General features: G+C 38.5%; 1 protein-coding gene across 1 annotated transcript in view; it reads left to right on the forward strand.

Annotated features, from left to right (window-relative positions):
- The window catches only part of RAPGEF5 (Rap guanine nucleotide exchange factor 5), a 218,244-nt gene that overhangs the window by 29,136 nt on the left and 173,783 nt on the right, over positions 1-15,325 (forward strand). The window contains exons 2-4 of the mRNA XM_084618683.1: positions 9,852-9,902; positions 10,241-10,347; positions 14,653-14,774. Of these exons, the coding sequence (XP_084474809.1) occupies positions 9,852-9,902; positions 10,241-10,347; positions 14,653-14,774 (280 nt within the window). The remainder of the gene's footprint in view (positions 1-9,851; positions 9,903-10,240; positions 10,348-14,652; positions 14,775-15,325) is intronic.

Here is a 15,325-nt window from a genome sequence, read left to right on the forward strand (position 1 = left end):
CAATTTCTGTTGTTTGGATAGTTGCAGAAGTCATCCAGTCAGGGAGCAGAAACAATATTGCTGTCAACTAGACTTAGCTATGCAGTATGAGTTTTGAAGTTTGAATATTCAAAATGAACCATTTTCACACTATTTCTATCTGGGGGAAATGGGTTCTGATCGAGCACAGCACTTAAGCACATGCTTAATTTTAAACATTGGGACACAACACAAGTGATGTGCTGGATGAGGGCAATAATGCCGTAAACCCACAAACACTTATGCACATGCTTAACTTTGCACATGTGAATAGTCCTGGGACTGTTTGTGTGTAAAGTTAAGTATGTGCATGTTTGTAGCATCAGGGCATTATTTTCAAATAATGAATAAATTTGCGTATTTTGCAAATTGTTCGTGAACAAAAGTGATCAAATAATTTTCAGTTAATAATTAAATTATCAGTTCTATTTTTCCTTTTGTAATTGTAGAGCCAGTTAACCCCTCCTCCCCAGTACTGTTTTTAACCTTCTCATTGTATTCCTTTTAAAAAGGGAGAAAATTTTATTTATGCCTTTTCTTATTTGTTTGAGATCTAAAAAAGGCTTTGATTTGAAAAGAAATGCCTCCCCGCTTGTGTTTACCTCTAAAAATATTAAAAATATAAAGTTTTTTTTCTTCCTTATATTTGCTGGAGGACATCATGGAGGACTTGAACATGTGAGTGAGAGCCTTATGAGCTATCAGGAGAAAGGACAAGAGTGTTTGAGCCTTAAACTCAGGTTTTGTGCACACCAGGGAAATGTCTGAAAAATTCTCTGCTGTTGCTAATGCAAGTTCAGCTATTTGGTGTTAGCTACATTGGGAGCATTAGTGTAGACAGGTTGCTGGCTATTACCACTGGATTAAGCTTTGATTTAACAAAGCATTTAGTAAATTGTGGCATTAAGAACCATGATGCTTAGCAAAAAGAAAAGGAGTACTTGTGGCACTTTTCTGAGGTTTGTTCTGAGCAGTGCAAGAATATATGGTGGTTAAATTGTCACTGGGAAGTCCTGCCATTATTACTAGAGCAGGGCAAACATTTTTGCATGAATAATGAAAACACTGAACAATGCAGTTTTGGTTGTCCCAAAACTGTTTGGGAATTTAACATGAATTTGCAGAATAGCTTTGGTCAATTCTTTGCATGCCCCCTAGCTTGGGTATAATTAGCAGTGTAAACTATGAGGCTCTGCTTAGGCAAGTAAAGCCATATCAGAACCTTTGGGTATATATGTATCTTACCTGGCTCTCTACACATCCAAGTAGTGCCTCTGTGACCAGGTGCCTGGATAGGCCACACTGAGAGTGCTTACTCAGGGCAAACTGCGAGGAGTAGGGCAGACAATTCCTGAAACTGGTGGTTTAATCAAGAATTAGTTTCACCAAACGAGTAGCAAACAGCTTCTGTAATACCACTCTGGCTACCAAGAAGCCAAATATAGTCCCCTTCAAGCATTCCAGCTCTTGACCCCGATCTAGACAGCCAATTCTAATATAGTGAGTGGATACTGAAAACCAGATTCACCATATGTTACGTCCACCAGTCCCAAAGGACCAGACACTGATCCCCAGGTCAATATGAGTTACAGATCTTACCCAATAATCATGCAGATGCCAATCCTTTAGTACCTAAAACTAAAGGTTTTAATAATAAAAGGAAAAGGAGAAAGAGAGTTGCAGTGGTTAAAAGATCAATATACATACAGATATGTGAAAAGTCCTTATGGTGAGGCTGCTGACTAGTAAAAATCTTTCTGGAATCAATTAAAAAGGTCACAGTCCAGTAGGCAGGTGTAGAGTTTGTTCCAATTCTTCTGAGAATTCCAGGTTATTCCAAATAATTATTTGGAAGATCTCAGTCTGATGATTTATACTTTTCCCTTTTCAAAATTTAAGCAGACTAGAGATGTTAGAATCAGGCTGTGTTCTTTTTCTTTATAGCCCTTTAGCAAGCTGATAAGGCTCTTGACAGCAATTGTCACAGCAGGACCTTTCCCCGATGAAGAATAGGCAGTGCAGAATGTTGCTTTGAAGCTAATCTTCTATTCCCATGCATACACAGGTACGCTAGCTGTATTCATTAGCATAAGGCAATTAGCCATTCAAACTGTCAAAACAGTTCACACATAGTTTACTATGTGGAATTACAAGTTTCGAGGAGAGATGAGGACAATAATATTACTACACCACAAGTCCCAACTAAATGGTAATATCCCCTTTTGATCTCTGAGTCAACAGAATACAGTAATGAAACATTATTAGACAGGAGCAGGATTAGCATCTACAAGCTAATTAGATCACATTGTTAAACTTCTAACAAGATATAGGTAAACACAGACAAGTATACTTAGCATCTACCCTTGATTTCTGTTACTACAAATAAATGAGTTATTGATTGCTGGTCTATAACATCTCTTTGAAATTCACATACAAGTAGATGGTCTTGATTACACTTCAGTGCCTCTTGTAAGTGGTTATGGGTCATACCCAAGTTGACTAGTCTGTCAGTGTCACAGCCACCCCCATCTATACTACTATTTTAGCAGGGTAGTGTCCGGCTGTCTCCCCACTACCAATGTGAGAACCTGCAGGGCTAGAAGCTGGGACCATGGGAGTTCTGGGCTACTGACGTCTCCACATCACCACAGGAGGCTTAGACCGAAGCTGGGCTCAGCAGGAAGTTTTTTTAGCAGGGCCTTCCTTGTGTGGCTGCTCCTCTAAGCCCACTGTTTGGCTGGCATGACAGTGAGTTGTCTGAGCAACAACACAGACTGTCCTCCTGTCTTGCTGCAGACCTTGTGCATGAGAGATCCCAGACTCTGGCTTCTGACCCTGCCTGTCTCCTTCGGTTTATGTTAGACTCTGACCTCCTGGTAACCGGACCCTGCCTGCCTGCCTGACTCCCGGTTTGCTGTCTGGCCTCTCTAGTACCAGATTTGCCTGACTCCCAGCTCCCACTCTGACCACTAGGACTGACTGCTCACAACCTGGTCACGACAGCCAGAGTCTGCCAGAGGACTGCCAGAGCTTCCCTGTTGCTGGGAAAGGCTCCAGCAGCTCTTTGTGGTGGGGAAAGGCTCTGGCAGGAGAGAGACAGTGGGGAAAGACTCCAGCAGCTCCTCCTTGCTAGAGACTTTTACTCTTTCATATTGCTACACACCATAGTGTGGACACAGCATGCTGTTCATTGTGGCATTTAGTTGCTTGTGTGGTTCCTCTATCCTACATGCTGCTGCTAGTGTAGACAAGGCTTCAGTGTCTCCTGCTGAAGCTGTTCTGCTTTTCACAAATAAACAGTCATTGGAGCAGGGACTGACCCTGGATCTCCCACATACAGATGAGTGCCCTAATAACCAGGTTATGGAGTCATTCTCATTCTCTCTGGCCCAGTGACCGTAGATAGTCACTTTGAATCTAGCCCTCTAGAAATGCCTGAAAAAAAAGTCCATTTGGGGTCAAGCGAAACCTGTTTCATTTGACCCAAAACAGGTGGCTTGATTTGTTGAAATTTTTCAGTGTTTTCTGTTTTGGTTTGACCTGAATTGATTTTTTTCCCAAACCTGAAGAAGAGCTCCATATGGCTCAAAAGCTTGTCTCTCTCATGAAGAGAAGTTGATCCAATAAAAGAGATTACCTCACCCACCTTGTCTCCCTAACAAACCAAAAAGAGTTATTTTCCCACTCTGATTAAACTCTGATTACCACCAGTGGAGCTGCACTGGTGTTAGCAATGGTGGAATATCTTTCAGTGAGGGGGAAAAATGAGCTAGAGTAGACCTAGCTAATGTGAACAGACAAATGGCTCCTGCCTAGAGATGAGCCCAAATCAAAACCCCATGTCTAAATACATACAAATTTTGATTCAGCTCCAAATTGTGTAGCTCAGTTACATCAAAATATGGAGCAGGATCCGTTAATATATCTCTGCAACTTTTCCAGAAGATACATGAGAATTACCATAGTGGATCAAGCCATCACTCTTATCAAGTCTGGTACCCTTCCAGCTATGATGGTATAATACTTGCTGATTCAAAGGAAGATACACATCCCCTCATAAGTCACCTTGCTTGTTGAGCAGTACTGTATACCTGTGGCAGGGGAATTTCTTCCCAACTCCTACAGCAATCAGATTGTGCTCTGAAACAAGATTCTTACCCTTATCTGTAGTTATACATGTAAAAATAATGGCTTAGACCCTCCGTTGGTGTAAACTGGCATTGCTCCACTGTCTTCAGTGGAGTGATGCTGTTTTATACTAGTTGAGAATCTGGCTCATTTTTATTAGTCATCAAGCTAGCCAACCCTCTTAAAAAATCCAGCTTCAGTAAGACTATCTGATCTCCTCTGGTAGTGAATTCCAGAAGCTGACTACATGCTGCATAAAGAAGTATTTCCTTCTGTTTGTTTAAAATTACTGTCAGGTAATTTAATCAAGTTTTTCCTGTGCTTATAACACCAGCAAGAAAACAAAGGACTTTCCATGTTTCCTATACCCTTTGTAATCTTAAAATACATCCCTGAAATCCCCTCTATTTATTCTCCATTTTGGGCTAAACCTTTACTAAATATAACCATATCATGGGAATATACAGTATTTCTCAAAAGCTTGTGGAAGGAGGGGTGGTGGTTCAGGGCTTTAAAAGGGATTTGTTTTCTTTCTGGCAAAAGGTAGGGGACATGTCTGGATTGACCCTCTTTCTCTCCTGGATCCAGTACTAACAACCATACTATTTGTATTTAACTGTTGCGTACATTAAAAAACAAAAAAGATTTTCTCAAAGTAGACTTGCAAAATATGAAACTTATGCTGATATTTATTATATGTATATAAAACCTGCTATAAAAAAGAAAGATATTTAGATTGCAAATTCAAGTACTTGAAGATTAGCAAACACCAGAATTAGGTCTTTAGTTGCACAATCTTATACAGTTTTTCCCACAGGACCCCCAATCTAACAGGACAGGCAGCACTCAGAGAGCAAGACAGCTTTTAAATACTTCTTATCCTCATGATTCAATGCATGGCCCAACAGCCAACACCTTACTTATGGCATATCATCTAAACTTAGCTTTGAATATAGAATTATGCATTTCCTCTGATGTTTTACTATGGTGGTCATCACCAGAGTCTGAATGCTTGACAAACATTAACAGATCTATCTGGTAGGGTAGCTGCGAAGATAAGAATATTGTATCCCAATTTTACAAAGAGGGAGACTGAGACAAAGACAAGTGACTTGCCAGATGTCACACATTCCGAATTAGAATTCTGTACTCTCTGATGCTCAACCTTGTGTTCACTCCTTCTGACAGTAAGGTGGTGAAGTCAGAGGAGCTGAAAATCCCATTGACTTCTGTTGCAGTTGTGAATTCTCCACACTTCTGGAAATTGGACCTGAGTTTTTCTCACACTGAACACCCAGACAATGAGGATTGCACAATTAGTGGCCCCCTGCCAAAATTCGGTGGTAGAAAATCTGTGGCAGAGCCAGGGAACTCAGTTCTGCTGGGTGGTCTTTTATTGCCTTATCTAAATGTTCATATTTGTCTTCAGGCTTTCACCTCGTTCTCTACACACCGTCCAACTTCTAGATTAAATGAGGCAGAGATCTTGCAGATAACAGCTTTGCTCACTACACAATTGTGACTCATTAACACTGTCCATCCTGTGCATTGAATGAGGCTGAGTTCTTCTGAAAAAAAAAAAAAATCAAATATGAACATTAGTATTGCTAACTCAGACATTCAAAAATCAGGAGTCAGGCCTCCCCAAAACACCATGATATTTAAAAATAAATTAATTGCCTTTTTTTGCTTGCCTTTAAAGGGCATTCAGGTAATTAAAGTTTTTCCTCTATTATCAAAAGCACTAGAAATGTCTTTTTTTTTTTTTTTTTTTTTTTTTTTTTAAAATGAAAGCTGAGATTCTCACCTAATCATGCTGGATGAACTCTGGGGTTTTAAGGAAGACTCGTGATGAAATTGTTAGAGTTGGCAACTCTAAAGAAAGATAGGGTATGAAACAAACTTTAGTTAAACAAAGTGCTTAACTGATAACCCATACCACCTTTGTTAGGACTCTCTGAATTTTGGTTGCTTAACTAAAGAAAAAGGACTTTAGAGTTAAAATGTATTGTTTTATTAACTATCCTTAGCAACAGCAACTAATATAGGATATGAGAAGGTAAAAATAATATTGAACTATGATGTTTCTAACAAACTAGTAGATTGGTCAGTACAATAACCATCCAGGTTTTCAGAATCAAGTAACACAACCACAACAGAAAATAACACTTAAAAGCAATCACTAAAGTAAACTTCTTAGCTTTTTGACTGAGTCCCTCAGAATAGAGTCTCACTTGTGCCAATCAGTTCTTAACTCTGGTGGTGTTAATACAGCCGGAAAACAAAGCAAAGGAATAAGAGATTTTGGTCAATTACTTATATGGCAATTCACCAGGGTCATCTTCCTAAGGGATCTACAGTAGTCAACCCTTTAAACCTACTTTGCCACAAATTATATTAGCCTGAGGATCTGATTAACACTCCTATCTAACACACTGCTACATTTATGACAAAATGTATATACTAAGTGCAGTTCAAGAGGCTTGCGTACTTGGTCTTGTTTTAGGTCTGTGTACATCTAGAACTTGTAAGGCAGTATGAAACTATTAACTATGGTAAACACTTGTGTGACGTTTCACAATCTTAGTTAACAACGAAAACAACGAGGAGTTCGGTGGCACCTTAAAGACCAACAGATTTATTTGGGCATAAGCTTTTCTGGGTAAAAACTCACTTCTTCAGATGCATGGAGTGAAAATTACAGATACAGGTATAAATATATATTTGCACATGAAGAGAAGGGAGTTACCTTACAAGTGGAGAACCAGTGTTGACAAGGCCAATTCAGTCAGGGTGTATGTGGTCCACTCCCAGTAGTTGATGAGGAGGTGTCAATATCAGAAGAAGGAAAGGTTTCAGAGTAACAGCCGTGTTAGTCTGTATTCGCAAAAAGAAAAGGAGTACTTGTGGCACCTTAGAGACTAACCAATTTATTTGAGCATAAGCTTTCGTGAGCTACAGCTCACTTCATCGGATGCATACTGTGGAAAGTGTAGAAGATCTTTTAATATACACACAAAGCATGAAAAAATACCTCCTCCCACCCCACTCTCCTGCTGGTAATAGCTTATCTAAAGTGATCACTCTCCTTACAATGTGTATGATAATCAAGTTGGGCCATTTCCAGCACAAATCCAGGTTCTCTCACCCCCCGCCCCCTCCACACACAAACCCACTCTCCTGCTGGTAATAGCTTATCTAAAGTGACCACTCTCCTTACAATGTGTAGGATAATCAAGGTGGGCCATTTCCAGCACAAATCCAGGGTTTAACAAGAACGTCTGAGGAGGGGGCGGGGTAGGAAAAAACAAGGGGAAATAGGTTACCTTGCATAATGACGTAGCCACTCCCAGTCTCTATTCAAGCCTAAGTTAATTGTATCCAATTTGCAAATGAATTCCAATTCAACAGTTTCTCGCTGGAGTCTGGATTTGAAGTTTTTTTGTTTTAAGATAGCGACCTTCATGTCTGTGATTGCGTGACCAGAGAGATTGAAGTGTTCTCCGACTGGTTTATGAATGTTATAATTCTTGACATCTGATTTGTGTCCATTTATTCTTTTACGTAGAGACTGTCCAGTTTGACCAGTGTACATGGCAGAGGGGCATTGCTGGCACATGATGGCATATATCACATTGGTGGATGTGCAGGTGAACGAGCCTCTGATGGTGTGGCTGATGTTATTAGGCCCTGTGATGGTGTCCCCATAATAAATAGGTGGGCACAGTTGGCAATGGGCTTTGTTGCAAAGATAGGTTCCTGGGTTAGTGGTTCTGTTGTGTGGTATGTGGTTGCTTGTGAGTATTTGCTTCAGGCTGGGGGGCTGTCTGTAGGCAAGGACTGGCCTGTCTCCCAAAATTTGTGAGAGTGTTGGGTCATCCTTCAGGATAGGTGTCACCTTCAGCCCCCAACTAAAACCCCTCCAACGCATTATTAAGGATCTACAACCTATCCTGAAGGGCCCACCTCTTACGCTTCCTGTCCCTCCTCTCTGCTTCCAGCGCAGGGGGCAGAGCTGGCTTGGCTCCACCCACCAGGGAGAATGCAATGGTCCCTCCATCTCAGGCTCAGAGGGAGGCCATTCTGCCTCACTATAGTTACATTTCTGATTATTCCTTGTGTTCTTAGAAATGCACTATTTTGTTTTAGTCCCTTTCATTTACTGCTGTTTTCAGCACAAGTCTATTACACTACCTTGGTAGCATAAACATGCTTGATTGTAAATATTAGCCTTACTTCTTCATTTTGTCACTAAACTAAAAGAAATCAATGTGAACACTTCTTTCCTTAGCAGGATTGTCCATGAGGTAAAGTTTACCTCAAGTTTACAATATTCCTCTCTTTTATACATCATTGATTCATTCTGGTTCCCTATTTTCCCACGACTGTATCTGGCAACGTAATATCACAGTGTTTGATAGCTGTTTTTAAAATTCATTCACAAACAGGGTAAAAAGGGAAGTATCTTTGGTTTCACCAACAGTACACTCTTGTGAAATGCTGCAGAAATTCGGAGTTTCCTCAGACTCTTTGGAAAGTCTCTGAAGAAACCTTGCTGTTTAGATTTAAAGGTTTTTATTCTCACCTTTTAAAAGCCTTGACGTCTGGGCAATTCTTAAATAGCAGTAACTCATATTTTTGAGGCCCTATTCATTGCACAACACTGTCTGGCATTTCCTAACTTTCAGGTGTTTGACTTTTGCAACCTACAAAATTTTGTCTTTGCATTGTTTTTCTTTCTTAGTTTTTTGTTTTTAAGAAAAAGGTGGATGGGAGAGATGCACTGCTAGGGCTGTGTGCTGGTTTGAGAGGTAGAGGTCTGGTCTGGTCTGGCCCTGCCTTCTCTACTACAGCTGCTTCAGCATCAACTGGGCTGAGTTTCTACTCCACCTGCCTCCCAGTGGTGTGTGCTGAATTGAGGCACCAAGGCAGGTGTGAGCATAAGGCTTTAGAGTGTTCAGTTTTTTTAAATTTTTTTTAAATTTTTGACTTGTTGACAAAATGAATATATGCAGCACAAACTGTAGATGGGAAACAGAAACTTTACCTGCGTAAAACTCGGCAATATCTGCACAACATTTAATGGGACTAGCAAAATGCATCTCTATCACCTTGCTTGTTTACAGTTTTCCGTGGAACGAAAGGAATTAGCCATCTATATACTCTATATGAGTTTCTTGTTGCCCTTCTCTAAACTCTGCAATATCCTCTTTGAGATGGGGTAATCAGCACTGCGTACTGTGCTCTAGATGAGGGGATGCTATTGATTTACTAGGTGGATAGTCAGTTTAGCACTCTGGAGGCATATGAGGAGTTTAAAATTTTCCCACCAATGTGCATTACTTTGTATATATCAACAATGAACTTCATTTGCCTTCATGTTGTCCCTTCAACTAGTTAGTTTAGGTCTCTCTTGAATTTCATCACAGTCCACTCTGGTCCTGAATAACCTAAATAATTTTTATCCTCTGCGTTGTACTACCTCACTGCTCACCTCCCTTTTCAGATCATTAAAAAATACTGGACCTACTGTAGGTCTTTATGATGTGAACAGATGTGCACAAGTGACTAGAATGAGGCCACACAGGATACCTCTGGTGATTTATAAATGATTGTAACCCATGTTTCAACAGATAAATGACCTACCTTTCTCTTACTCCTATTTTTGGTTATAGATAATGACTTTATCAATCTATCTTTTACAGAATTTGTCCAGACGAATTTCAAATCCATATCTGGAAAACCCTTCAAACAAGGTATTTTTAAAACTTCATTTTAATTCCACATGCTAAAAGACTTAGTGGGAAGAATTATTTTTTTGTTTCATTTGCTTAATCCTAACTTTTGAGTAGTTTATGAATATAGCCTCCAGTTAGAGCCACTTGTACAATTTTTGGCTTGTCTACATTAGAAAACTTTTGCCAATATAGATAAATATGTTTAACTACTGTGGTGTAAACCCAGATGTAGACTTACATCACACCAGTTTTAACCATATTTATACCAGTTTAACTTAATTCGGTAACAATTTGTGTATTTAAGTGTTCTAACTTTCTGTATCTAGATAAAAAAGCAATCTCTCTTTTCATTTTAGATTTATGGAGAGAGTTCTTCATGTGCTGGGAGAGCTCTCAGGAATATTTTTACAGTTCAAGCTTCTGACCTGATTAAAGACAGAGTGTACCTTACAGGAATTTGCAGGTAACAAAATTAATTTGCTCTAATTAACTTGCATTATTTTTCTGCAGGTTGGATACAAATCAATGATTTTAAAAAATCGGTTTTTTTAAATTTAAATTGGATTTTTTGATAAAAGGCTTTTTCCTCAAAAAGCATTTTATCTAAAGATAGATACATTATAGCTCAAAGATATCTCATCATAGAATAGGGATTATAAATTCTAATTCTATAGTATGAGACAATATATTAATGTAATGTTTAAGAAAAGTTTTGTAAATGAGTTCCAATAGTTCATGGATTAGGGACCCAATTTTATGGAGTTCCAGGGGCTTCTGTATAGATCATTTAGGTTAATCTTTCAATCTATCCAATGAGACTCAGTGCTCAGTCTAGAAGATACCATCAGAGATGCTTTGTTTTGCAGTTCTCAAACTGTGGATTTGTGTCTCCAGAGATAACATGCTTGTTAACAGTAAAAATGTTTTTAAATGAATAAATAATATATAGAGGTGAGAAATAAGACCTCAACCCTATTGTCCCTCTGCAAATTTGTGTACACAGGGTTAATCCCTTACATCTCTCTAAAAGTGCAAAGTTTTAAAAAGTTAAATGAATAGAAGATTGTTGGGGGCGGAATAGATCTGGACAAGGAGAAGAAGTCTGGAGATAAATGTGAGAAGGGAGGGACAGGCAGTAGAAATAAAAGTGAAACTGTTCGATTGAGCACTGAGTCCCATTGCGTAGATTGAAAGATTAATCTAAATAATCTATACAGAAGCCCCTGGAACTCCATAAGATTTGGTCCCTAATCCATGAACTATTGGAACTCATTTACAAAACTTTTCTTAAACATTACATGAATATATTATCTCATACTATAGAACTAGAATTTATAATCCGTATTCCATGATGAGATATCTTTGAGCTATAATGTATCTTAATTAAAACTATCTTTAGATAGGTTTTTTCCTTAAAAAGCATTTTATCAAAAAAAATCCAATTTAAATAAAAAAAACAGATTTTTTTTATTTTTTATTTTTAAATCATTGATTTTTATCCACCCTGGCAGGATATAATGCTCCCTACTTGTTTTTTACAATGACACCTTAAAGTGAGAACAGGTGTTCGCATAGCACTGTTGTAACCGGCATTGCAAGATATTTACGTGCCACATGTGCTAAAGATTCATGTGTCCCTTCATGCTTCAACCACCATTCCAGAGGACATGTGTCTCTGTGCTGATGATGGGTTCTGCTCGATAACGATCAAGAGCAGACCAGTGCATGTTTGTTTTCATCATCTGAGTCAGATGACACCAGCAGAAGGTTGATTTTCTTTTTTGGTGGTTTGGGTTCTGTAGTTTCCGCATCAAAATGTTGCTCTTAAGACTTCTGAAAGCAAGCTCTACACCTCGTCCCCCTCAGATTTTGGAAGGCACTTCAGATTCTTGAACCTTGGGTCGAGTGTTGTAGCTATTTTTAGAAATCTCACATTGGTACTGTGACACACTCTATATGATTTTATAAAAGTATGCTAATCAGTGTGAATATAATGTAACCGGAATATGCTTCATGCAAAAGGTCTCTTGTAAGGTATCATTACAAAGCTTATAATCTACTGAGTGTGGTCATCCTATTTGGATAAATGTATCACTCTTGTATCTGAAACTAGAAATATGAAATATAACTCTGAGGGCCTATTGTAATTATGCAAAGTGTGGGCCATTAATGGTGGTTTGGAATCTTGATGGCTCCCATCAGCCAGGACAAGTGACTGTGGATGGCTCTGTTTGCAGGCAGGCCTTCCTGTGAGTCAGGCTGGGAGGAATGAAAGCTTGGGGTCTCACAGGACAGTGACCATGTCACCTGGTACTGAAATCCATCTTAAACCTGGTGCTTTTCCATTTGTGGGGGGCGGGACCCAGAGAGATAAAGGATTCCTGCCTTGTGCCAAAGCCATATGAGGGGGTGGAACGGAACAAAGGGGGCAGCCATCATGAGAAATCCCCTAGCTGCCACCTGAGGTTGAACAAAGGCTGTACCAGGGGAAAGGACTGTGCCCAGACTAGAAAGGTATCTGGTCTTTGAAAGAAACTTATTGAAACATCTCTAAGAGTGAGATTTTACCTGTATTCAATTTTTATTACTGTACTAGGCTTAGACTTGCAGGTTTTATTTTATTTTGCTTGGTAATTCACTTTGTTCTGTCTGTTACTACTTGGAACCACTTAAATCCTACTTTCTGTATTTAATAAAATCACTTTTTACTTATTAACTCAGAGTATGTATTAATACTTGAGGGGGCAAACAGCTGTGCATATCTCTCTATCAGTGTTATAGAGGGTGAACAATTTGAATTTAACCTGTATAAGCTTTATACAGGGTAAAACGGATTTATTTAGGGTTTGGACCCCATTGGGAGTTGGGCATCTGAGTGTCAAGGACAGGAACGCTTCTGTAAGCTGCTTTTAGTTAAGCCTACAGCTGTTAGGGGACGTGGTTCAGACCTGCGTCTGGGTTTGCAGCAGGCTAGCGGGTCTGGCTTAAACCAGGCAGGGCACTGAAGTCCTAAGCTGCCAGGGCAGGAAAGCAGGAGCAGAAGTAGTCTTGGCATATCAGGTGGCAGCTCCCAGGGGATTTCTGTGATCAAACCTGTCACAGGTACCTTCTTTGCATTTTGTCAAATCTGCAGTGACAGTATTCGTAAATCAAACAACATGTGCTGGATCGTCATCCGAGACAGCTATAACATGAAATATGTGGCAGAATGCGGGTAAAACAGAACAGTAGACATACAATTCTACCTCAAGGAGTTCAGTAACAAATTTAATTAACGCGCTATTTTTTTAATGAACCTCATCAGCACGGAAGCATATCCTCCAGAATGGTGGCTGAAGCATGAAGGGGGATACGAATGTTTAGCATATCTTGCACATAAATACCTTGCAAGGCCAGCTACAAAAGTGCAATGCAAATGCCTGTTCTCACTTCCAGATGACATTGAAAATAAGAAGCAGGCAGCGGTATCTCCCGTAAACGTAAACAAACTTGTTTGTCTTAGTGATTGGCTGAACAAGAAGTAGGACTGAGTGAACTTGTAGGCTCCAAAGTTTTACTTTTTTTTTTTTTTGAGTGCAGTTATGTAACAAAAAAAAAATCTATGTTTGTAAGTTACACTTTCACACTAGAGATTGCACTACAGTACTTGTATGAGGTGAATTGAAATAATTTTTAATCATTTTTACATTGAAAATATTTGTACTAAAAACTAGTAATATAAATATAATATAAATATTAATATAAAGTGAGTACTGTACACTTTGTATTCTGCATTGTAATAGAAATCAATATATTTGAAAATGTAGAAAAACATCCAAAATATTTAATAAATGTCAATTGGTATTCTATTGTTTAACAGTGCAATTAATCGTGATCAATTTTTTTAATTGCAGTTAATTTTTTTTAGTTAATCACATGAGTTAATTGCGATGAATTGACAGCCCTGGTTTGTTTACATCGTGATTCTGAGTGTAATTTACAGAATATCTTGACTTTAAATGAAGACTCTCCAACCACATTATGCTACAGTGCAAGAGTTCTTCCTATTTTCGGTTATGCAAAAATCACAGGTTTCTATTTTAATGCCATTAATTCATGTGTTGTGTTTAAAAACAAAATGCAGATTCTGTTTGTTTTTATTGAATTTAAAAGTGAGGCTATTGCTTGCTAGTAATGCAGTGACACAAAGTAAATCCTAGTAAAAAGGCTCACCCCCAGTCCCAAGTCAGGACCATTTATATAATTTTTAGCTCTACTACTTGCATCTATATTTGAAGCATTTTAAGCTTGAGGCTGAAGGTTCAAATGACTTCAACTGTTAATATGGTTTGGGCTGTCTATTCCTACTTTTAACATTGATTTATAAAAAATATTATATATACGTACACAATATAATCTACATAGCTATATCTCACCCAGCCAGTAATGAGATAAAATATAATTTTTAATCATCATGTGACATCCTTGTCTGTTAAGATGAGCAAACCCTTTGCATTGCAACAATTTACAGGTACTTCAGATTGTTTGTGGGGAATAAATACAGTATATTGCATTATGTCTCAATTGGGGTGTGTCTGAGTTACAGGCAGGTATCCATGGACATCAGATGTTCATCATCCCATGAGATAGATAAATACATTTTCATGTCCAGTTAATACCTGCTACACAATGTTATGCAATACAGCTTATGACTGATTTTATATATAGTCAAACACTAATGTTGTGGAATACAATATGAATTTTAAATAAATGTCCTGCCTTTTTTTAGAAAAAGCTGTGTTGGATCAGAACTGGTAGACTGGCTGTTGGAGCACTGTCCTTTTGTTAAGTGTCGATCTACAGCAGTTGGTGTATGGCAGCTCCTACTGGATATGGGAATTGTGTTATCAGGTCAGTGTTATGGAAACAAGTCCTACCATGGTCAGTAAGGCATTCATACATAGAATGAAATTTATGTTTGCCGGGAGAGAGGAGGAAAAAGAAAAATGTAGATTGATTGATTGATTTTTGCTTTGTTTTTAATTAAGTCACTTCCTTTAATATTAATTTGATATAGACTTATCCATGTGATGTTTCACTTAATAAATATAAGATATGAATCAGTTCAGATACAGTTTTCTCTTTGGAAATGCAATTGCCTGTTTGCCAGTTTGCAGATCATGTTCATATCTATCTAAACCTATTTTTTCTTCAGGTGCTTTGCATTATTTTCAAAAAGTCAGCAGTTGCTTTGTCACTATAAATCACTGGTTCATCACGTGTCTTCTTTAGTAACTAGTATTTTTTTTCTTTTCCATAACTAGAGAATACAGCACAGTACATGAAGAGGTATTTTCAACTCATTGATAACATGCTGGGCCAAATTCACCCTTCCTTTCTCTGTGTTTCCCCATTGACTACAGATTAAGCTAGGGCAGAGTGTGTCCCAGAAGTCTGGGACA

Source organism: Lepidochelys olivacea, assembly GCF_965140295.1.
Source record: "Lepidochelys olivacea isolate rLepOli2 genome assembly, chromosome: 2".
Classification (NCBI taxonomy): domain Eukaryota; kingdom Metazoa; phylum Chordata; order Testudines; family Cheloniidae; genus Lepidochelys; species Lepidochelys olivacea.